The sequence below is a fragment of the Kogia breviceps genome, chromosome 8 (genome assembly GCF_026419965.1).
Source record: "Kogia breviceps isolate mKogBre1 chromosome 8, mKogBre1 haplotype 1, whole genome shotgun sequence".
Taxonomy (NCBI): domain Eukaryota; kingdom Metazoa; phylum Chordata; class Mammalia; order Artiodactyla; family Physeteridae; genus Kogia; species Kogia breviceps.
Genome location: NC_081317.1, coordinates 22,937,580 through 22,963,095, shown reverse-complemented (window position 1 = coordinate 22,963,095; position 25,516 = coordinate 22,937,580). Strand labels below are relative to the sequence as shown.

Genomic DNA, 25,516 nt, shown 5'->3' with positions numbered 1-25,516 from the left:
AAGATCCTTTTTGACCCATCTCCTAGAGAAATGGAAATAAAAACAAAAATAAACAAATGGGACCTAATGAAACTTAAAAGCTTTTGCACAGCAAAGGATACCATAAACAAGACCAAAAGACAACCCTCAGAATGGGAGAAAATAGTTGCAAATGAAGCAACTGACAAAGGATTAATATCCAAAATTTATAAGCAACTCAGGCAGCTCAATAACAAAAAAACAAACAACGCAATCCAAAAATGGGCAGAAGAACTAAATAGACATTTCTCCAAAGAAGATATACAGATTGCTAACAAATACATGAAAGAATGCTCAACATCATTAATCATTAGAGAAATGCAAATCAAAACTACAATGAGATATCATCTCACACCGGTCAGATTGGCCATCATCAAAAATTCTAGAAACAATAAATGCTGGAGAGGGTGTGGAGAAAAGGGAACCCTCTTGCACTGCTGGTGGGAATGTAAATTGATACAGCCACTATGGAGAACAGTATGGAGGTTCCTTAAAAAACTACAAATAGAACTACCATATGACCCTGCAATCCCACTACTAGGCGTATACCCTGAGAAAACCATAGTTCAAAAAGAGTCATGTACCAAAATGTTTATTGCAGCTCTATTTACGATAGCCAGGACATGGAAGCAACCTAAGTGTCCATCAACAGATGAATGGATAAAGAAGATGTGGCACATATATACAATGGAATATTACTCAGCCATAAAAAGAAATGAAACTGAGTTATTTGTAATGAGGTGGATAGACCTAGAGTCTGTCATACACAGTGAAGTAAGTCAGAAGGAGAAAAACAAATACCGTATGCTAACACATATATATGGAATCTAAGAAAAAAAAATGTCATGAAGAGATTAGTGGTAGGACGGGAATAAAACCCAGACCTACTAGAGCATGGACTTGAGGATATGGGGAGGGGGAAGGGTAAGCTGTGATCAAGTGAGAGAGTGGCAGGGACATATAAACACTATCAAATGTAAATTAGATAGCTAGTGGGAAGCTGCTGCATAGCACAGGGAGTTCACCTCTGTGCTTTGTGACCACCTAGAGGGGTGGGATAGGGAGGGTCGGAGGGAGGGTGACACAAGAGGGAAGAGATATGGGAACATATTTATATGTATAACTGATTCACTTTGTTGTAAAGGAGAAACTAACACACTATTGTAAAACAGTTATACTCCAATAAAGATATTAAAAAAAAAAGACTGGAACCTACCAAAAAATATATTCCACATCCAAAGATCACAGGACGTGGACACTGATCGCAACCTTCAGATGAAAAGCGAATCCCAAAGCTTTATCAGCAGAAAATACAGGGTCCCAATCAATGGAAATGATAGTCTAATTGCTGTTCTCAGATTCTGGATGCCTGATACCTCTCCTAACCAGAGCTTAGCATTCCTGCATTGGTACAACTGCCTAACTTACAATAAAATAAGACAAAAAACTAGAAACAAGATAAATGCTCAGAAGTGGTGTCAATGCTTTGAGAAAGACTTGAAGTGGGTTTTTGTTTGTTTGTTTGTTTTTTGCCGTACACAGGCCTCTCACTGTTGTGGCCTCTCCCGTTGCGAAGCACAGGCTCCGGACGCACAGGCTCAGGAGCCATGGCTCACGGGCCCAGCCGCTCTGCGGCATGTGGGATCTTCCCAGACCAGGGCACGAACCTGTGTCCCCTGCATCAGCAGGCGGACTCTCAACCCCTGAGCCACCTGGGAAGCCCTGAAGTGGTTTTAAAATCATGTTCAGGGCTTCCCTGGTGGCGCAGTGGTTGAGAGTCCGCCTGCCGATGCAGGAGACACGGGTTCGTGCCCTGGTCCGGGAGGATCCCACATGCCGCGGAGCAACTAGGCCCGTGAGCCATGGCCGCTGGGCCTGTGCGTCCGGAGCCTGTGCTCCGCAGCGGGAGAGGCCGCAGCAGTGAGAGGCCCGCATACCGCAAAAAAAAAAAAAAAAAATCATGTTCATACGTTTTATGTCTTAAAATTGCAGTCAAGGGTTCAGGCCCATTTCTGCAATGGCCACAGAGAAAAACAGTTAATCAAATTCTTAGGAATGTAAGAAATGGGGCAGTTAATGCACCTGACAGTGTATCACTTCTATGTGTTCAGTATTTTCTAGAATTTTTATGTTTGGATTTCTTCTAGATTGTATCTGGGGGTAAAGAATGAGGTAGAGATGCAACATCTTAACCCCAAATGGTTAATTGTTAATACATGGTTTAATAGATTTGATTCTACTTTATTGGACTTTTTAGTCTTGTCCATGGATCTACATACCTACTCTGGTTACAAGACCACACTGGTTTAATTATTGCTGCTAATGTACTTTATGGGGCCTGTCCTTCCCCATCTTCTATGACTTCCCTCCTAATTAGTTTTTAAAAATACTTTCCAGGATTTTCCTGACTACATTATTTCAGAATGTCATGATCAATTTCCCAAAAATGTTGGATGAATCTAAGAGTACTAACTAGCATTTTAATAATACCGAGTCAACATCCTGGAAGACAGTATACCCATCTAGTAAAATCTTTTATGGACCTCAGTAAAGGTTAATAGTTCTATAACTAATATTTGATCTCTACTGCCTCTGTTACTGTTTTATTTTTTTTCTTTTGTTTTCTATTACTTGTTCTATGGACCAATTTGCCCACTCCTGTAGTGATTTGAAAGGCATGCACACTTAAAAGTTAAGTAGTTACCTTTGAGCTTTTAAAAACATTCTTGATCTCAAGTTTATCACTTCCCTTATTTAAAAACAGAAAGCTAGCCAACCTCTGACAGACCCAGGTCCTGCCATTTAAAAAAAAATAAACAATCTGGAACTTGTGTAGTCATATCTGCCATAATCAGGATACAGAACTCTTCCCTCACTCGCATAAAACCTCCTCAGTAGCTTCTCTGTGGTCAGACACTCCCCCTTAGCACCCCCCCCCCCCACCAGTTTGTTCTCCATCCCTATAGTTTTGGCCCATCTCAGATTTTTATTAGTTTTTATTAGTAAGTGTAAGGAGGCTACATTTTACCTTATTACTTTTGTTTTCATTGGTTTCTAGCTCAGCACTCTGTATAGCCAAAATAACTTTAAATCTGCTGTTGTCACCTGTTATTAACTCATTCCTGGCTGTTCTCATCATAATGGAAACACATGGCATTCTAAAAGGTTGCAAAACTATCAGGCCTAACTTACTTTGTTTCTTTTGAGCTTATAAGTATCATACTCTGTAGAGTTGGGAGTAGAGTCCGCTGTTAAGGAAATAAGATCAGTCTATCATTTTCAAAAGTAGTATTCACACTTCGCTATGCATACAGAGTTGTTTTGTGTGTGTACCACATTATATGTCCATGCCTCCTAACTGTCCATTTGAATCTATTACACCTAAAAGATAATCTCTTCCAGCCCAAGTGTTTAGATATTTTTCTATTAAAACTAGGTGCTGTTTGCCCCAAAGATATTATAAACATTAAGTACCCTGAGTCTGCATGGACAGGAATTATCTGCATAAAAAATATAAAAACAAATTCAGTCCTAAAATATTCCATCTATTTAATGATATGATCTAATACTCAAAATAATGAATTGATGTCATTTTTATCTCTCATCTGATTCTTTTCGAGCTAAAATCAGGGGATGGTTTTACCTACAGCATTCCAAAGCAACAAAAAGAAGACCCACTCATGCAATTCATAAATTCCATGGGGGAAAAACAACTCATGGATTGATAATGAACTCCTTTTTGTTTGAATTACCTGCCTTGCTAACTCTGCTGAATGGCCAGGTAAGTAGGAACTGACAGACTATTGCTATGTGTATGGGGTGACCAAAGGGTTCTGGAATTCAATTTTTAATGACGCAAAAGGTTGATAAGGCTATTTAGATGGTGTAATAGTTGTCATTAAGAGTATTAAAAAAAAAATCATATGTTGCTCAAAGTGAAAGGTCCCCAACTTATGAGAAGGTCACTTCAAGGTCTAGAGGTCTACATACTTTCAGGGTGATGATGAGGATGACAACCGCGTCTAAAGGAGGGGCCATCTTATTGAAGTCTGGGCCTGCTCTGCACACCTGCTTCCCAAAGGTTTTGGAGAGGCAGAAAGCATTGGTCCTGGACCCAGCACGGTACAGAGGCCAAATCCACAGCCTCTGCCTCAATCGACCTTTTTCCCTTCTGTGTTGCAGTCCCATTATCTGTTCAGGGGGGATGCTGATAAAAATAGTTCTCATGGTCACTGCCTGGATGAAATGATACAATGTAGGCAGAGGGCTTAGTGCAGCATCTAGCATATGTTAGTACTTCCAAATAAAAATGTATTCACTTGCTGTCTGATAGGGTCAGTACCAATTTCTTTAGTCCCTTCCAGGTGCCATTTTCACCTGGCTAAGGTGACGAGATTAAAAAAAATAAGTGAGGTTCAAATAGGGAGCAAGAGTTTTCTCACAAACACATGCTGTCTACTCTTACTTAAAACAAAAACCCAGGACCCATCAGAATAACTTTGCTTAACAACCATACCAATTCATTCATTCTTCACCTACCACAGGTCAGACAGGTGTGCTGGTAAAGAGGAAACAAAGGCAAATAAGACAGGGTCCCTGATCCCAAGAAACTGACAGACTAACGAAGGACAGACACAAAGATCATTATAGTAATAGCTAATGCTTATCATGTGCCAGGCACTTCTCAAAGCACTTCCCAGGTTTTATCTCACATGATCCTGACAACTGCCTTATGATGCTGGAGTAACACTGCCATTTAACAGAGGCTCAACCTGAGGCACAGAACACGCTCCTCCCATTGGACAGCCATCAATCCACGAAGAAGAGGGGCAGAGGACACTAGGGGGACACAGAGGAAGGGAACGAATCTAGTCTGGGCATAAAAGGGAGTCAGAGAATTCCTGGAGAGGATGTGAAGCTTAAGTCAAGGAGCTTGTCCGGCAAGAAAGAAAGAAGAAAATATGCGGGGAATAAGCAATGTGGTACTGGGAAGTGCCCACAGGCTTAGAAAATATTGCCATATGTCCGTCGTCCCGTCCCCCCCCCCCCCCGCCCTTTTTATACACCCTTCTGGACCTTTAGCAGGATTTCCATGTTTGCTCAATAAATAATCAACCTTACAAGGTTGGTGGGGGCAGGTATTAAAATCTGGTCATAGACAGAAGAACCAAGGCTCAAGGGATACGAGAATGAGCCTAAAGCAGAAGTCACTGGGCCAGGACTGGAAGCCAGGTCTAGCACCTTTGTTGCCACTTCATACCCTAACCCACTCCTGCCCTGCTGGTGCTAAGCAAACCTGCCCACACACATTTAAATCCCTGCTTTGCTACTTACTAACTGTAACTCCATGGTCAACCTGGGCATGATGACAGGACAAAGGATTAAATGAATCCATACTTGTTACGCACAAAGAACAGTGCGCCTGGCCCAAAGTGCTAAATGAGCATTTGTTAAATTAAACCAATCTTGAAATGTTCCCCCAAATTCTTCTCTCAGCTCTCTATCAGGCATCTTGGTGTTTGGTCTATTTCAATTTCTGTTTGTTGAGCATCTCAGAATGTTAGGTAGATTACTTGGGCTTTTAGAAAGACAGGTGACTAGTAAAGATGGGTAACAGATGCCTTAACCATTTTATTTTAGGATGTGATGTACTTAGCTCCTGACATCTAGGATTAAGCTCATAATTGGCACAATTACCCATTCTTCTGAAATAAACTTTTTAACTAGGGTTGTAATTCTAGTGTTTTACTTATTTATGAGAACAAGCAATGTGTAATTCAGAGAAAAAGGCCAATGCAAAAAGCTCAACATTATTCCACATTTCCAGCCACATACCTGACAGTCATCCACATCCACTTCGAGGAACACTACGTTGGAATACTTTTCAGAGAGAGACTAGAAAATTAGAAAAAAGATCCACAAAGATTTAGCACTGGGTAATGGCAGCCAACACACTCAAGCTTCTTAAATGCAAACTTAAAAGTAGGGACTAAAGATCCAAATATTTAGGGATGGGTAAGCATAAAAGACATGTTCCCTGAGTCAAATTCTCCTTGGTATAAAATAATCTGAAACATCAACTCTGATTCCTGAACTTCAAATAGGGCCCATGTTTCATTGTGAAGAAAAACAAAACCACTTAAGACAACCAAATTAACTTCTGAAAGTTGTCTTCAATAGGCTGTATGTGTCAAACCTAAATTGTTATGCTATGATTTTCAGACCAAAGATCCGACAACAACAAAACCTCTAACTGTCCTTCTTTCCTAGATTTGTGACCACCAACCCCAAACACACAAATAGTTTACAAAAGCAGAAGTTGGCTAATAAATACTTACATGAAAGAAAGGCTTGATCATTTTGCAAGGCCCACACCACGTGGCTGAGAAGTCGACTACTACGAGTTTCTCTCCTGCACTGTTCAAGGCTTCCTGAAAAGCATACTAAGGGAAAGAAAAAAGCAGATGTTAAGTTACATTTATTTCCAAAAGCCCTGATAAAATGCAACACAAAGCACAATTTGGAGGTCCTGCTTTCAGGTCTTATTTTTTTAATTAAAAAAGGAAAACAAAGCAAATAAACTGCTTGAAGAAATCCTACAGTGGTGTAACGTTATTTGATAAGATGAAACAAGTATAATGTATACAGTGTATCAATATTCATGTCTTAATAAATATAAAATATTGGTTAATCCACATCCAAACTAAGTAAATGAAAGGAAAATAAAGACATTGGTATTAAAAATGTTTCCGCATCTGGACTTCCCTGGTGGTGCAGTGGTTAAGAATCTACCTACCAATGCAGGGGACACGGGTTCGAGCCCTGGCCTGGGAAGATCCCACAAGCCGCAGAGCAACTAAGCCTGTGTGCCACAACTACTGAGCCTGCATGCCACAACTACTGAAGCCCGTGCACCTAGAACCCATGCTCTGCAACAAGAGACGCCACCACAATGAGAAGCCCGCACACCGCAATGAAGAGTGGCCCCTGCTCGCCGCAACTAGAGAAAGCCCGCGAGCAGCAACGAAGACACAACGCAGCCAAAAATAAATACATAAAATAAATTTATAACAAAAAAAGTTTCCACATCAAATCTATGTATAATATATGGCAGACATTCACTAAATGCTCATTGATTGATCCAAGAATCACACTTCAATTGAATAAGTCACAAAGGCACAGAATCTTGCAACTAAAATACAAGTTACTTTAAAAACTAAAACTTTTTGATTAAGCTAATATTGTCTATGGTAGAACATCCAAAAGGTCAAACAAATAAGTATCAAGGAAAAGAACCTTCTCCACATCCTTACACTCACTGTTGACATTAAGCATATGTCCTTATACTCTTTTAATGGAGTTTCCAGAATTGAGATCATACATACTATTGTTGATTTCTGCCTTCATTGTTGACCAAATGAAAAAGTTTTAGTCCCTTATGAAGGGAATTTTCTGTTACTTTTCGTAAGCAATGCTTGTTGAATAAAATTCCACCAGTAGAAATGATCAAGAAATCCCTTACCACCAACCTCCCTGAATAATTTACCAATGGTTTTGATACTGTAACCCTAGCAACCTATCCTTCTAGTTAACAAGGGACGACTCTTTTTTAACCACAGTCAGTCAGCTGGTGCTGACCAAAACCAAGGCCATGAAGAGAAATCAAAACACAAACATCTATATCTGAAGTCTCGGTTTTCTTCAAGGGAAAAAATGCCAGTCACATTGGTTTAATTAAAAACCAACACCACCGCCCCCCTCCTTTGAAAGCTAAGAATCAGATCAGATTTGGTCCAAGTAAAGAAGAAAGTAAATAAAGCACCATTAACAAACAAACAAAAAAAAACTAAAGTGAATTCCTCTGAAGTTACTTCTCTAGATTTCTAATTTCTACCTCATGTGTATTGGGGAAAACAATTCACAAATGGTGTTTCCTGGAATGGTAGGTCATGACTTCTGTACCCTTTTCAGTTACGCAGGTACAAACCTGCATACAAATAAATACACCACACCTTTAGGTGTGGGGAGGTGTGTCTGTGTAGTGGAGAGTGCACACAGAGAGTAAGAAGTACAGAAATTATTTTCCCAAACCATCACCGATTTTTTCCAGATGAATTTCCTTCAAAGCCTTCCCCAATGTGATTTTTTAAGGTCAAACCAGCCATTCTTTACTGCAAGATCCAGGTAAGACAGGAAAATAAAGATTGACAATGTCTGGTCAGATGAATACATGGTTTTGTGAACATGGTTGGCTCTCAGTAAATACTGGTGAGGTTACTCTCAACCTAGAATATCTTTCAGCAATAACTTTTGGCTTCACTGAACATGAGTTGCAGAGCCAGGTATATGTAAGACTTCATTACAAGTTATATTCTCTGCATACTAAAGTTTGCCTAAAACAGACATCAGTGTGAAAATGATTCAGTATTATCTGACTAAGAAGCAAACCATAATTTCTAGCTCCCAGAAAAAACGAGTGAGGATTGATAAAAGTTCCCATCACTAACAGAAACATTCTGAAAACAAAACAATGTATTTGGGGCAGATAAATAAGAGCAGCATCTAGTATCTCTTTTCCTAAACACACCCATTCCAAAGTTAATCAACAGGCATAAGAGTGGTTTGTAAAGCATTTAGCAAAGTGCCTGTGTCTTAAAGTTGGGAGTTCAAGAAATGGCAGCAGGGACTTCCCTGGTGGCACAGTGGTTAAGAATCCGCCTGCCAGTGTAGGGTACATGGGTTCAAGCCCTGGTCCAGGAAGATCCCCCATGCCGAGGAGCAAATAAGCCCACGTGCCACAACTACTGAGCTTGCGCTCTAGAGCCCACGAGCCACAACTACTGAGCCCGAGTGCCACAATTACTGAATCCCGCACGCCTAGAGCCTGTGCTCCGCAAGAAGCCACTGCAATGAGAAGCCCGCACACCGCAACGAATAGTAGCCACTGCTCGCCACAACTAGAGAAAGCCTGCGCGCAGCAACAGACCCAACAGACAAAAATAATAAATTAATTAAAAATATGTATATATAAACTGAATAACAATCCTGCAGCCTGTGGAACAAAAACCACATTTACAGAAAGATAGACAAGATGAAAAGGCAGAGGGCTATGTACCAGATGAAGGAACAAGATAAAACCCCAGAAAAACAACTAAATGAAGTGGAGATAGGCAACCTTACAGAAAAAGAATTCAGAATAATGATAGTGAAGATGATCCAGGACCTCAGAAAAACAATGGAGGCAAAGATTGAGAAGATGCAAGAAATGTTTAACAAAGACCTAGACAAATTAAAGAACAAACAAACAGAGGTGAACAATACAATCACTGAAATGAAAACTACACTAGAAGGAATCAAGAGCAGAATAACTAACTGAGGCAGAAGAACGGTTAAGAACGGTTAAGTGACCTGGAAGACAGAATGGTGGAATGCACTGCTGTGGAACAGAATAAAGAAAAAAGAATGAAAAGAAATGAAGACAGCCTAAGAAACATCTGGGACAACATTAAACGCAACAACATTCGCATTATAGGGGTCCCAGAAGAAGAGAGAGAGAAAGGACCCAAGAAAATATTTGAAGAGATTCTAGTCGAAAACTTCCCTAACGTGGGAAAGGAAATAGCCACCCAAGTAGAGGAAGCGCAGTGAGTCCCATACAAGATAAGCCCAAGGAGAAACATGCTGAGACACATAGTAATCAAATTGGCAAAAATTAAAGACAAAGAATACTTATTGAAACCAGCAAGGGAAGAAGCATAAAGAACATATAAGGGAACTCCCATAAGGTTAACAGCTGATTTCTCAGCAGAAACTCTACAAGCCAGAAGGGAGTGGCATGATACACTTAAAGTGATGAAAGGGAAGAACCAACAACCAAGATTACTCTACCTGGCAAGGATCTCATTCAGATTCAAAGGAGAAATCAAAAGCTTTACAGACAAGCAAAAGCTAAGAGAATTCAGCACCACCAAACCAGCTCTACAACAGATGCTAAAGGAACTTCTCTAAGTGGTAAACACAGAAGAAAAGGACCTACAAAAACAAACCCAAAACAATTAAGAAAATGGTCATAGGAACATACATATCGATAATTACCTTAAACGTGTATGGATTAAATGCTCCAACCAAAAGACACAGGCTTGCTGAATGGATACAAAAACAAGACCCATCTATATGCTGTCTACAAGAGACCCACTTCAGACCTAGTGACACATACAGACTGAAAGTGAGGGGATGGAAAAATATTCCATGCAAATGGAAATCAAAAGAAAGCTGGAGCAGCTATATTCATATCAGATAAAGTAGTCTTTAAAATAAAGAATGTTACAGGAGACAAGGAAGAACACTACATAATTATCAAGGGTTAATCCAAAAAGAAGATATAACAATTATAAATATATATGCACCCAACATAGGAGCACCTCAATACATAAGGCAACTGCTAACAGCCATAAAAGGGGAAATCGACAGTAACACAATAATAGTGGGGGACTTTAACACCTCACTTACACTAATGAACTGATCATTGAAAATGAAAATAAATAAGGAAACAGAAGCTTTAAATGACACAACAGACCAGAGAGATTTAACTGATATTTATAGGACATTCCATCCGAAAACCAGCAGATTACACTTTTTTCTCAAGTATGCACGGAACATTCTCCACGACAGAACTCATCTTGGGTCACAAATCAAGCCTCACTAAATTTAAGAAAATTGAAATCATATCAAGCATCTTTTCTGACCACAATGCTATGAGATTAGAAATGAATTACAGGGGAAAAAATGTAAAAAACACAAACACATGGAGGCTAAACACTACGTTACTAAATAACCAAGAGATCACTGAAGAAATCAAAGAGGAAATCAAAAAATACCTAGAGACAAATGACAATGAAAACAAGACAATCCAAAACTGATGGGATGCAGCAAAAGCACTTCTAAGAGGGAAGTTTATAGCTATACAAGCTTACCTGAAGAAACAAGAAATATCTCAAATAAACAACTAACCTTACACCTGAAGGAACTAGAGAAAGAAGAACAAACAAAACCCAAAGTTAGCAGAAGGAAAGAAATCATAAAGATCAGAGCAGAAATAAATGAAAGAGAAACAAAGAAAACAATAGCAAAGATCAAGAAAACTAAAAGCTGGTTCTTTGAGAAGATAAACAAGATTGATAAACCATTAGCCAGACTCATCAAGAGGGAGAGGACTCAAATCAATAAAATTAGAAAGGAAAAAGGAGAAGTTACAACAGACACCACAGAAATACAAAGCATCCTAAGAGACTACTACAAGCAACTCTATGCCAATAAAATGGACAACCTGGAAGAAATGGATAAATTCTTAGAAAGGTATAACCTTCCAAGACTGAACCAGGAAGAAACAGAAAACATGAACAGACCAATCACAAGTAATGAAATTGAAACTCTGATTAAAAATCTTCCAAGAAACAAAAGTCCAGGGCCAGATGGCTTCACAGGTGAATTCTATCAAACACCTAGAGAAGAGCTAACATCCATCCTTCTCAAACTCTTCCAAAAAATTGCAGAGGAAGGAACATTCCCAAACTCATTCTATGAGGCCATCATCACCCTGATACCAAAACCAGACAAAGATACTACAAAAAAAGAAAATTACAGACCAATATCACTGATGAATACACATGCAAAAATCCTCAACAAAATACTAGTAAACAGAATCCAACAACACATTAAAAGGATCATACACCATGATCAAGTGGGATTTATCCCAGGGATGCAAGGATTCTTCAATATATGCAAATCAATCAATGTGATACACCATATTAACAAAAACCATATGATCATCTCAATAGATGCAGAAAAAGCTTTTAACAAAGTTCAACACCCATTTATGATAAAAACTCTCCAGAAAGTGGGCATAGAGGGAACCTACCTCAACATAATAAAGGCCATATATGACAAACCCACAGCAAACATCATTCTCAATGGTGAAAAACTGAAAGCATTTCCTCTAAGATCAGGAACAAGACAAGGACGTCCACTCTCACCGCTATTATTCAACATAGTTTTGGAAGTCCTAGCCACAGCAACCAGAGAAGAAAAAGAAATAAAAGGAATACAAATTGGAAGAGAAGAAGTAAAACTGTCACTGTTTGCAGATGACATGATACTATACACAGAGAATTCTAAAAATACCAACAGAAAACTACTAGAGCTCATCAATGAATTTGGTAAAGTTGCAGGATACAAAATTAATACACAGAAATCTCTTGCATTCCTATACACTAATGATGAAAAATCTAAAAGAGAAATTAAGGAAACACTCCCATTTACCACTGCAACAAAAAGAATAAAACACCTAGGAATAAAGCTACCTAAAAAGACAAAAGACCTGTATGCAGAAAACTATAAGACACTGATGAAAGAAATTAAAGATGATACCAACAGATGGAGAGATATACCATGTTCTTGGATTGGAAGAATCAACATTGGGAAAATGACAATACTGCCCAAAGCAATCTACAGATTCAATGCAATCCCTATCAAATTACCAATGGCATTTTTTATGGAACTAGAACAAAAAAAATCTTAAAATTTGTATGGAGACAAAAAAGACCACGAATAGCCAAAGCAGTCTTGAGGGAAAAAAACGAAGCTGGAGGAATCAGACTCCCTGACTTCAGACTATACTACAAAGCTATAGTAATCAAGACAATATGGTACTGACACAAAAATAGAAACACAGATCAATGGAACAAGATAGAAAGCCCAGAGGTAAACCCACGCACCTATGATAAACTAATCTATGACAAAGGAGGCAAGGATATACAATGGAAAAAAGACAGTCTCTTCAATAAGTGGTGCTGGAAAACTGGACAGCTACATGTAAAAGAAGGAAATTAGAACACTCCCTAACACCATACACAAAAATAAACTCAAAATGGATTTGAGACCTAAATGTAAGACTGGACACTATAAAACTCTTAGAGGAAAACATAGGAAGAACACTCTTTGACATAAATCACAGCAAGATCCTTTTTGATCCATCTCCTAGAGTAATGGGAATAAAAACAAAAATCATCAAATGGGACCTAATGAAACTTAAAAGCTTTTGCACAGCAAAGGAAACCATAAACGACAAAAAGACAACCTTCAGAATGGGAGAAAATATTTGCAAACGAGTCAACGGACAAAGGATCAATCTCCAAAATTAAACAGCTCATGCAGCTCAATATTAAAGAGACAACCAACCCAATCCAAAAATGGGCAGAAGTCCTAAATAGACATTTCTCCAAAGAAGACATACTGATGGCCAAGAAGCACATGAAAAGCTGCTCAACATCACTAATTAGAGAAATGCAAATCAAAAGTACAATGAGGTGTCACCTCACACCAGTTAGAATGGGCATCATCAGAAAATCTACAAACAACAAATGCTGGAGAGGGTGTGGAGAAAAGGGAACCCTCCTACACTGTTGGTGGGAATGTAAATTGATACAGCCACTATGGAGAACAGCATGGAGGTTCCTTAAGAAACTAAAAATAGAATTACCATAGGATCCAGCAATCCCACTACTGGGCATATACCCTGAGAAAACCATAATTCAAAAAGACCATGCACCCCAATGTTCATTGCAGCACTATTTACAATAGTCAGGTCATGGAAGCAACCTAAGTGTCCATTAACATATGAATGGATAAAGAAGATGTGGTACATATATACAATGGAATATTAATCAGCCATAAAAAGGAATGAAATTGAGTCATTTGTTGAGACATGGATGGATCTAGAGACTGTCATACAGAGTGAAGTAAGGCAGAAAGAGAAAAACAAACATCGTATATTAACTCATGTATGTGGAACCTAGAAGAATGGTACAGATGAACCGGTTTGCAGGGCAGAAGTTGAGACACAGATGTAGAGAACAAATATATGGACACCAAGGGGGGAAAACCGCAGGGGGGTGGGGATGGTGGTGTGCTGAATTGGGCGATTCGGATTGACATGTATACACTGATGTGTATAAAATTGATTAATAATAAGAACCTGCTGTATAAAAAAATAAAATTAAAAATATTTTAAAAAATGAATAAAATACTATTTTTAAAAAAAGAAGAAAAGAAATGGCAGTGGCCATTCTTTAAAAAACTTGATTTCTTCCTCCTCACTTTTATAGCCCATTAACCCACTTGGAGCTGAAATGGATCCCAGTGGCTCTAAACTACCAAAACCTGAGTTGTCTTGGATGGCCCACCGCACCAAGTCCATCAGGATGAAAATCTAAAGTGTACTCAATATTTACAAGAAACATTAGCTTAGCTTTTGATTGACTCTGGATCATAGTTGTTTTTTTTGTTGTTGTTCTTGTTTTTTTTGGTGGTACGCGGGCCTCTCACACTGTGGCCTCTCCCGTTGCGGAGCACAGGCTCTGGACGCACAGGCTCAGCGGCCATGGCTCATGGGCCTAGCCGCTCCGTGGCATGTGGGATCCTCCCGGAACGGGGCACAAACCCGTGTCCCCTGCATCGGCAGGCGGATTCTCAACCACTGCGCCACCAGTGAAGCCCCCTGGATCATAATTTTGAAGATCAACTGATTATCAGGGACTTTGGGGCCCAGGCCATAGTGCTTTTCTGGGTAATGAATGTCCTGTCACCCTTGTACCTCTTGGTATTGATGAGGGGAGGAGGGTGCCACAATTATGACAACTAAGATAGGGAAAGACTGAAATGTGCTCCAGGAACCAATTTTCTGCTTTTAGTGTTGGATTCTGAGACAATTCATATAGACCAAAGATTTCTCACTCCTTTCGTAGGTTTTCACATGTTCTACTGATGAGGTCACCAGACTGCAGAAGACCACCCACTCCTCCCCTTATAGACTGTTGTTTGTCACTCAGTAGACACTGAATAAAAATATGTGGAAAAAATTCAATATTAAGTCTCTCTCTTTTCTTTTTTTTAAGATAAATTTATTTATTTTTGGCTGCATTGGGTCTTCGTTGCTGCACACGGGCTTCTCTCTAGTTGCGGTGAGCGGAGGCTCCTCTTCGTTGTGGTGCACAGGCTTCTCACTGCAGTGGCTTCTCTTGTTGCAGAGCATGGGCTCTAGGTGTGCGGGCTTCAGTAGTTGTGGCACGCGGGCTCTAGAGTGCAGGGCTTAGTTGCTCCGTGGCATGTGGGATCTTCCCGGACCAGGTCTCAAACCCGTGTCTCCTGCACTAACTAGCAGGCGGATTCTCAACCACTGTGCCACCTGGGAAGCCCAAGGCCGCTCTCTTTTCAACCAATGAAAAGGTTGTTAATAAGTCATAAAAGGTTCACATCCCTTGACCCTGCACTCAAGACCCTAACCTGAGGAAACAGCCTGAACTCTGTAAAAGCCTTAGAACAGAAACATTCACTGAAGTGTGGAAAACTGCCCAAATGTCCAGCAATGTCTTAAGCTATTGAAATGATTACAAAAAGCTTCCAATTACACGGAAAGTGTTCAGGCTAAATTAGACGAGAAACATACAGCTCGGAAATAAAAATAACCTCAACTATTTTGTGATTGCGTCTAGGAAATAGAAGATCTCTTCCCAAACTTTCTACAACGATCTTTATGTTTTCTGGTTGTAAAAGGAACAAAAAGATAAAGAAACAATTAACAGACAAACTTCCATTTCCAAAGCTAACCCCAGCACCTAAACCAGGCCGGGGCACTCGACCCGCCTTTCCCCTGCTTTACTGGGGTGGGCGGTATCGAGGGTAAACGGTTTCGTCCCACTGTTTGAGCCAACATCAGTTTTCTCCCACTCAGTTTTGTGCCTCTGCACTTAACATCCACTTCTTGAGGGGCCACAGTACACCAGACACTGTTAGGCTCTGAGTTTTCTGAGCAGGAGGATATTAAGTTTGCAATAACTCTCAACATGGAACACTTTTTGTCGTGGGCATTTCTAAAAGGACAGAACCGCCGTCTGGGTACCCGAAAGCCGACGAGCACACAGCGGGGCGCGGCCGCTCTCAGGGGCACTCCTGGCTCCAGCGAAACCCACCGACCACGAAGTTCACCGTGGATGAATCACAGGTGGGTAGGGCAGTGAAGGTCCCTGGGCCCAGCCTTGCGGACTGAGTCATTCCAAAGCCAGAGCTGCCGGAAACACGCCCTGCGCTGCAGGAGGAGGAGTCCCGAGGGCGCGGCCCAGACTTCACCTCCTTGCCGCCACCTGGGCCCCTAGGGCCGGACTTGTGCAAGCAAAGGGGTTCGGGGGGGGTCTCTCCAGCCCGGAACCGCTCCCTTCGCGCGGATACAGCACGCGTCAGCTCTGCGGCCGGGCAGTGCTGGAGGAAGCCGGGGGTGTCCGGCCTAGATCCACTCCCCAGGGAGCTCACTGCACCCAGCGCGGGTGGATCACGCCGCTCCCCGGGGAGAGAGTGGAGCCAGCAAGCCCCGGCTTTCTCCAAGGAGCCCTCCACCTCCTTGCCCGGGCCCGTGTCCGGATACAAATGGGGGCCAAACGCAGACTCCCTCCATCCTTTACCCAATCGCGGTTTCCCGGCTGGGTGGGGAAGGGGCGGAGGCGCAATGGAGGACTCCAGGGCGCTCCCCACGCGCGTGCATCCCCCAGGCGCATAGGTTACCCGGACCTAGCCCTCCAGGGCACGCTCCACCGCCCCGGGAGCGCCCAGGCCCGGGCTTCTCGCAGTCCCAGGCCGAGTCGCCGCGTCCCCTTCCTCCAGTGATGCGAAGGGGCGGCCTGCCCACCTCCCGCCCACCGCCTACCCCACCTGCCGGGGCTGCGCGCCGCGCCCTGGCCGGCCCCGGAACGCTTACCTTGCTCTCAATCTGCTTCACCATCTTGGCTGCTCGGGTCTGACTGGCGACCTTTCACTGGAATACACGGAAGCGAATCCAAGACGCCGCACGAAGCTTGGAGAGCGCGCAGCCCGCTTTCCCTTTATAGCAACGGTGGGCGGGGCGGGCGGGCGCGCGCGGCGTAAGTGTGGCGGGGGCGCGCCCGCTGGGGCCTCCCGGGCCCGCCAAAGCGTCTGGGCTACGCCCCGCCTCCCGGATGCAGCCGGACGGGGTCGGGACCGCCGGCAGGGACGCGGGTGGAGGGGCAGGGCTGGGGCGGGTGCGGGGCGGAGCTCCTGGGAGTCCTCTGGGCTGGAGACCTTCGGTACCTCCCACCTGCACTCCACCTGGGAGTGGGGATACGTGACGTAAAGGGCGCTTGCACTGTGCATGGCGGGCAGAGGCGGAGGCCACCCCCAGAGCTACAGGGTCACCTGAGAAGGGGCCAGCCAGGCCTTAATCGGACGCGCCCAGGCTCGATAAGAGGCTACCTACGATTCCTCGGAAAGGCCCGTCGCACTCCTGCCTGCCAGCCCCGCGAACCCCACAAAATGCTGAGTAACGATAACCAGGAAGTGTTTCTGCGTGTGCACCTCCGCCTCCTTTCCGGAATTTATCGCGAAGGTGCTCTTCTCTTCCCTCCTTCCTGTTTTTTCACTTCAACGGGGAACCTGCTGCTCCAGCGTGACACAGCAGTTTAGTGCGGCAGTGACGTCCGGGAAGTGGCTGGGATCCTGCGAAGCAGAAGCTAATGCGGGTTGAAAGTCCCGCCAGAGTGACGCAGTTCTGACCCTGAGCAGGAGTTGACCTCCCGGTGCCTCAGTTTTCCTTTCTGTAAAATGAGAATCATGATGGTCCCTAACTCCTGGCGGTGGTGTTTTGAGGATTAAATAAGGTGCTTGTAAAGTGATTAGGAGAGTGCTTGGCACATGGTAAGCACTCAAAAAGTAGTTATAATTAAAGTAGTTATAATTAAAGTTATAATTATAATTAAAGTTAGTTATAATTAAAGTGAGCACTAATTAGTCGTGCTTGGTGTCATGTGTTGGCAGGACTGGGTATTGTGGAAGGCGAGTATGTTAGCTGGCATTGTGAAGCCAGGAGGGAAGCTGGAAGTGGAAATGGGCAAGTTGTTGAGCTGGAATGAGAGCCAGGAGACTGGAAAGGAGTGGGATGCCGTTGGGGTAAGAGGGCGGAGCATGATTTTTCAGGTGGAGGCACTCTGGATGCAGCTCATTTAGGTGTGATTGGCTGGGAGGGTGAAACTGCTCCCTGGCTTCCTTCTGTCTACTCTTTCAAACAGAGAGGAGGGAAGGAAAACAGAGGTTTTGAACCTCTTGTGCAAAGTTTCTAGAAGGTTGAGGAACACAGTCCATGGGTAAGCATATAGACAAGGGACACATTCTAAAGACAGTCCTAGACAGAGGGAGGATGGGCTGGCTTGAATGCAGCAACCTTCCCATAGAGAATAAGGACTAGTGGGGCAGAGAAGAGGTCTTACAGGGTACCAGGAGCACAATAAAAAATTTGCTTTGCTTCTGCTGTGTCTTCAGCCCAACTTACATCCCTGCTTCTGTGCCTATTAGTTGGTACATTTACATGGGAGATGACAATAAATATTTGAGCTGTAGGAAGTGGAGGTATAGATCTCCATTGGCCATCCAAACCACCCTCAGCTGACATCTCCTCTTCAAGGACCTTCCAAATGTCTAGGACCAATGTAGAGGGGGGATTATGGGGGAATGTTACAATTACAGGGAACAGGGAACTGGCAGGCGAGCATGTGTATTAAGAGCCTGGACTCTGCAATTAGATTCCATGTCCTCATACCCACTCTACCACTTAGTGTCTAGATAGCTCTAGACAAGTCTAAACAGCCTTCCTATGCCTCAGTTTCCTCACCTATAAAATGGGGATAATAATACCCTGTGCTGCTAGAAGGGTTGAGTGAGCTAAAATATATGTAAAGTGCTTAGAACCATGCCTGGTACATAGTAAGTGCTACATAAACTATGTTTACAGGCTGTTAATAAGATGGTGACATTCCTGTGGAATGATGGCAAAGGTGGAAGAGGAGACTGTAAAACAGGTGTCAGAGTCCTAAGTGAATAAAGTTATCAGGAAATTCGTAATGAACAGTGAGCTCGGTAACATGAATATTGAAAAGGATTTTTTTCCCCCTCAGAGGGTGAAAGAAAAGTGGGGCTAGACTTGGCCCTACCCAAAAGAGGATGGTCCCCTGCTTACAGGGACATGGGAAACTCAAGTCCTTAGGATTTCAGCTGGGGCAAGGAGGTAACATTCTGTGGGGAGAGTGAGATGCAGGGGAATCACTGGGACAGCCCAGTGAGGGAGGATCTGTTTGTGCAGAAAGGTAGGGGTGAGAAGAGCGAGAGAGAGGGGGTGATATAAAGGCCTTTCTTTGGGGGGTTGGTTCTGTGTATTAGTCAGAACTCTCAGTTGTAGGGAGAAATTCCAGCTCAAACAGACTTAAACCGAAAAGAATTAGTAACTCATACAAGTAGGAACTCCAGGGGCCTAAAGCTGTCACAGGAGCACCATAGTTTTTGTTTCATTCTCAGTGGGTTCTCCACCTAATGCAAGACTAGCCCCTCCAGGCTTAGGTCCCTACCATTTTAGTATCCCCGAAGAAAGGGCACTCTTCTCTCCTGCTCTAATAGTGCCCTGGAGGCTGACCTTCATTCACTTGAGTTGGGGGTAGAGGAGGGAATCAGCCTTGCTTGAACCATTTATTTCAACTAGGAGTGAGCAAATTCCAGGGGGTTACCAAAGAAAGGGGAAATGCATTTTGGACAGACTAAAATGGTATTTCTATGTTGTCAAGAAAAGCAGAAATGAGGAGCTTGGGTGATGAGCTTGCTTCAAGTTTCTGGGTCAGCTCAATCTGAGGCTCCTTGAGGGTCTGGAAAACTAGGTTTGCTGTCTTTGTTCAGGTTCAAATTTGAAGAAGATGCAGCTCTAGGGCTTCTGAGCAAGCTTCTCTCAGATCACACATTTCTCTAAGTATGAACCCTGACTGCCTCATTCAGCATAGCTGAAAGTATGTGATGATACCACAGACTCCTGGACCACACCAGGATCACAATCTTTTGAGTTATATCCCTGGACTCTGTATTTTAAAGCAGCATCCCAGGTGATTAGGTACACTAAGATTTGATAAACTTGGCCTTGGGATCTCCAAAGGGAGGCCAACAATTAGTGAGGCTTAAAGATTGTCTAGCAAGAGAGTTGAGATGAAGACACAGAAGTGAACATGTAAGTGATATGAAATTGGGAGCTCAAAATACAATGGTAAAGAAGGAAAAGGAACAAATGCAAGTGTGGAACAGTCATTCAGTGCCAGGCCTGGAGCTGGGTATATTGCATCATTCTTCTCAACATCCTCTAGGAGATAGATTTAATTCTTCCCATTCTACAGAGAGAATGAAGGGGAGAAAGTGCCAGCACAGTTTTCAAGGCAGCGCATCTACATGTCTTGAATTTCCTCATGCCACCAGTGACAAATATCTAACATTCCTTATACTAATTTATGACCTCTAACTATAAAGATATTTGAATAGTTTGCAGAAACTCCCTCAAGAACATCAGTTCCTATTTGGGGATTTTCAGATGCTGATTTAAACACCCCAGGAGTAGACTCCTGATTAGGTACTTAAACTGTTAACTGTTTAGATTTTAAAAACTAATATACATATAAATACATTCCACAATTTCAATACTAAGTATTTTAATGTAAACTTCAGTATAGTAACCCCTGTGAGTAGACTGCACACCACTGCTCTTTACATCCCTTTATCTGGTGCAATTGCCCCCCTCCCTGCCCTCTCAAACCCTTTCACTGTGTACCTTGCTGAAACTAGCTGGATTCAGCAGCACTGATATATTGTTAGCCTCTTCTCAGATGTTTCTTTTACCTTATCTGAAACTTCTGCTCTTCTCAAGTGTGGGCTCCATGTACACCAGGGCCCAGGAAGTCAGCAAACCCCTCCTCTTGCTGCTTCCAGATTCCTTCTCCTTTTCCAAGAAGCCCATGGATGGCTCTATTTAAAAAAAAAAAAAAAAAAAAAAAAAAAAAATAAGGAAAGAAGGAAGAAACTTGACCCTTACCTCATGCCATACAACAAAATAACTCAAAATTTACTATACAACTTTTAGAAGAAGATGTTGGAAATAAATCTTTGCAAACTTGGGGCAAATATTTCTTAGGCAGGACACTGAAATCGCTAACTATAAAAGAAAAACCTACTAAATTTCACTTCATTAAAATTTGAAACCTCTACTCTTTGGAAAACAATGTTAAACAACTGGTAAAAACATGGCAATAACTGGAACACACACTTCTCAAAAGAAGATACCTGAGTGACCAATAAGTATGCAAACAGAAAAATGCTGGACATCATTAGGCATCAGGGAATTTCAAAACCACAGTGAGATACCACTTTGTACCCACAAGACTGGTAAAATTAAAAAGACTGGTAACACCAAATGGTGGTGAGATTGTAGATTAACTGGAAGTAATTTTGATACATTGCTGATAGGAGTGTAAAATTGGAAAACAGTTTGGTAAATTTGTTTTGTTTTCCTTTTTTTTTTAAAGTAAAGTTAAACATACATTTAACATGTAGTCTGGTAATTCCACTTCTAGATATTTACCCAAAGGAAATTAAAACACAAATCCACACAAAGACTTGCACATGAATGTTCATAGCATCTTTAGTCACAGTAGCCCCAAACTAAACCCAAATGTTCATCAACAGGTGAAAACTATTACTAATACCACTAATGGATGTGATATATCCAGATGATAGAATACTTCTGAGCAACAAAGAGAACTACTATGTACACAATAAAATGGATGAATGTCAAAAATACTATGCTGAGTTGGAAGAAACCAGACAGAAAAGACTACATACTGCAAAAATCTATTCATAAGAAGTTCTAGAACAGGTAAGACTAATCTATAGCGACAGAAAGCAAATCAGCAGTTTCATGATGCTGGGGTGGGGGGATTGCCGAGAGGCATAGGGAAACTTTGGTGATTATACAGATCTACATATTTTTTGCAATTCATGGAACCATGCGCTAAAGATGGGTACATTTTATTTATTATGGGTGCAAACTATATCTGCAATAAAGTTGATTTAAACAGCTAAACTGTAGTCTCTGAATAATCCTTTCTGGTCACAGAAGCCATCCTTAAGACATTAAAATACTCACAAAGCAACAGAGATGGGAAAAATTGAAGCTTTTAGGCAGTGCTCTAATTTGGACCATGTAAGTTGTAAGCATGGCTAACCAAGACAGTGCATGCAAAAGATATCCTTTTATATGAAGTAGTCTTCCTATAGGATATAAGATGTTAAACATATACAATCTAATTGATGTGACATACCCTACTTACTCTAAATCCAGAGACATGGAGAACCACTGAGGGAAAAATACAAGTAAAACCTGGTGGACTCTTTATAAAGGGCCACCTTGGGAGAGTCTGAGCCATCCACAGTGAAGAAAGCACATAGTTAAGAAAAGTAGGGTAAGACTCCTCACACCCCCAAATGATGTAAAAAAACAAGGATATCCACTCTCCCCACGTCTAGTCACCATTGTACTGCAGGTTCTAGCCAGAGCAATTAGGCAAGAAAAAAAAAGCATCCAGCTTGGAAAGGAAGAACTAAAGCTATCTCTATTTGCAAGTGACATGATCTTGTATACAGAAAATCCTAAAGATCCAAAAAACTATTAGAATAAGCAAGTTCAGCAAGGATGCAGGATATAGGCTCAGTATATAAAATTCAAAAAGAATGAATTACTTGGACATAATTTAATAAGAAGTGTGACACTTGTACAGTGAAAACTGCAAAACCTCATTGAAAGAAATTAAAGAGTTAAACAAATGAAAAGACATCCCATGTTCATGGATTGGAAGACAATATTATTAAGACGTCAATACTTCCCAATTGATCTACAGATTCAGTACAATCCCTATCAAAATCCCAACTGTGCTTTTTGGCTGAAGTTGACAAGCTGATCCTAAAATTGATATGGAAATGCAAAGGAAACACAGAATAGCTAAAAGAATCTTGAAAAACAAGAGCAAAGTTGGAGGACTCACACTTTCTAATTTTAAAACTTACTACAAAAGCTACGTATTCAAAACAGTGTGGTACTAGCATAAGGACAGACATATATATAGATCAGTAGGACAAAACTGAGAGTCCAGAAATAAACCCATAAATCTATAGTCAACTGAATTTCAACAAGGATGCAAGACCATTATGGGGAAAGGACAGTATCTTCAGCAAATGGTGCTGGGACAATTGGATATCCACATGCAAAAGAATGAGACTGCACCCATACCTTATACCATTGACAAAAATGAACTCAAGGGCTTCCCTGGTGGCGCAGTGGTTGCGAGTCTGCCTGCCAATGCAGGGGATGCGGGTTCGTGCCCCAGTCTGGGAAGATCCCACATGCCGCGGAGCAGCTAGGCTTGTGAGCCATGGCCACTGGGCCTGCACGTCCGGAGCCTGTGCTTCATGAACAGAGAGGCCACAGCAATGAGAGGCCCGTGTACCCCCCTCCCCCCAAAAAAAAGAACTCAAAATGGATCAAAGACCTAAATGTAAGAGCTAAAACTATTAAACTCTTAGAGGAAAACATAGGTACACATTATTTCTGTGACCTTGGATTAGGCAATAATTTCTTAGAGATGACACCAAAAGAACAAGCAACCAAGTAAAAAATAGACAAATTGGACTTCTTCAAAATTAAAATTTTTTTCTCCTAAGCACATCATCAAGAAAGTGAAAAGACACACAGTGGGAGAAAATATTTGTAAATTGCATATTTGATATGAGACTTGTATCTAGAACATATAAAGAACTCTTACAACTCAACAGTAAAAAGACAACTCATTAAAAAAAAAATTGGCAAAGGATTTGAATAGACATTTCTCCAAAGAAGATAGCCAAATGGCCAAGAAGCACATGAAAATATGTTCAACATCGTTAATCATTACAGAAATGCTAATCAAAACCACAATGAGATACTACTTCACACCCACTAAGATGGCTATAATAAGATTAAAACAAGTGTTGGTGAGGATATGGAGAAATCAGAATGATGATACACTGCTGGTAGAAATGAAAAATGATGCAGCTCCTGTGAAAAACAGTTTGGCAGTTCCTCAATAAATTAAACATAGAGTTATTATATAATCTAGCAATTCTGCTCCTAGGTATATACCCAAAAAAGTTGATAATATATATATACACACAAAAAAACTTGCACATGAATGTTCATAGCAGCATTATTCTTAATAGCAAACATGTAGCAATAACCCAAATATCCATCAATTAATGAATGAATAACAAAATGTGGGATAGCCATACAACAGAATATTTTCTGGCCATCAAATGGAATGAAGTTATGATACATGCCACAAAAAGATGAACCTTGAAAACATGCTAAGTGAAAGAAGCCAGACAGAAAAGGCCACGTAGTATATGATTCCATTTATCTGAAATGATCAGAACAAGCAAATCCATAGAGTCCATTAGTGGTTCCAGGGAGTGGGGGGAGTAGGAGATGGGGAGTGACTACTAATGGATATGGAGTTCATTTAAAAAAAAATTTATTTAATTAATTTATTTTTTGTTGCGTTGGGTCTTAGTTGCTGCATGCAGGCCCTTCCCAGCTATGGCGAGCAGGGGCCACTCTTCACCATGGTGCACGGACCTCTCACTGCAGTGGCCTCTCCTGCTGAGGAGCACGGGCTCCAGCCGTGAGGGCCTCAGCAGCTGCAGCACGCGGGTTCAGTAGTTGTGGCTTGTAGGCTTAGTTGCTCCACAGCATGTGGGATCCTCCTGGAACGGGGCTTTAACCCGTGTCCCCCGCACTGGCAGGAGGACTCCCAACCACTGTGTCACCGGGGAAGTCCTGGAGTTCCTTTCTGAGGTCTTGAAAATGTTCTTAAGTTAGGTAATGGTGATGATTATACAACTTTGTGAATATGTTAAAAACCATTCAACTATAAAACAAAAATGGGATAAAGATATCTATTGTGCCTTCACCAAATCATATAATATAAATAAATATGCTCTGCAGATTATAGAAAAAGAAATGAAAACCCTTCCTACAGAAGCTGGCTGAGTCCAGTTCCTCTAATTGTACTTTGGAAATTTTATTTCTCCAGAAGGTAGAGAGATAAAATGTGGGTAGATTATCTTTGCCTGGTTCCATTAACAACTGGTCTAGAGGTAAAAGTGACCCTTACTCTTGTGGGGAAGACAACTTGCTTATCTATAACCACCAGTCAATCAGGAGTACATATTTTCGATTATCTGCTCCTTACCTACATGGCTGCTGGTGTGCTACACCATTCATTGGAACTCTATTAACAATCTAACTATACACAAGTATCCTTACCAGCAGATAACCTTTAAGGGAAAGAGGCTGATGCCATAAAAGAATTTTACTTGGCTGGAGCCTTAAGACGTAAAAGAAGTAAGACTTCATTTGAAATACATGATTGTCTAGGATGTCTAATCCTAGAACTATTTAGAAATCACTTTACAAAGAAGTAATTCAGTGATCCAACAAGTATATTCAAGATTATTCCTGATGTTGGCAACTTTGAGGGTACAGTCAAGG

General features: G+C 41.6%; 1 protein-coding gene across 1 annotated transcript in view; it reads right to left on the bottom strand.

Annotated features, from left to right (window-relative positions):
- TXN (thioredoxin) overlaps window positions 1–17,091 on the bottom strand; it is a 33,349-nt gene extending 16,258 nt beyond the window's left edge. Inside the window, exons 1-3 of the mRNA XM_059072277.2 lie at window positions 16,823–17,091; window positions 6,357–6,461; window positions 5,854–5,913 (exon numbers count right to left, since the gene is read on the bottom strand). Of these exons, the coding sequence (XP_058928260.1) occupies window positions 5,854–5,913; window positions 6,357–6,461; window positions 16,823–16,846 (189 nt within the window). The 5' untranslated portion in view covers window positions 16,847–17,091. The remainder of the gene's footprint in view (window positions 1–5,853; window positions 5,914–6,356; window positions 6,462–16,822) is intronic.
- Window positions 17,092–25,516: the final 8,425 nt, after the last annotated feature.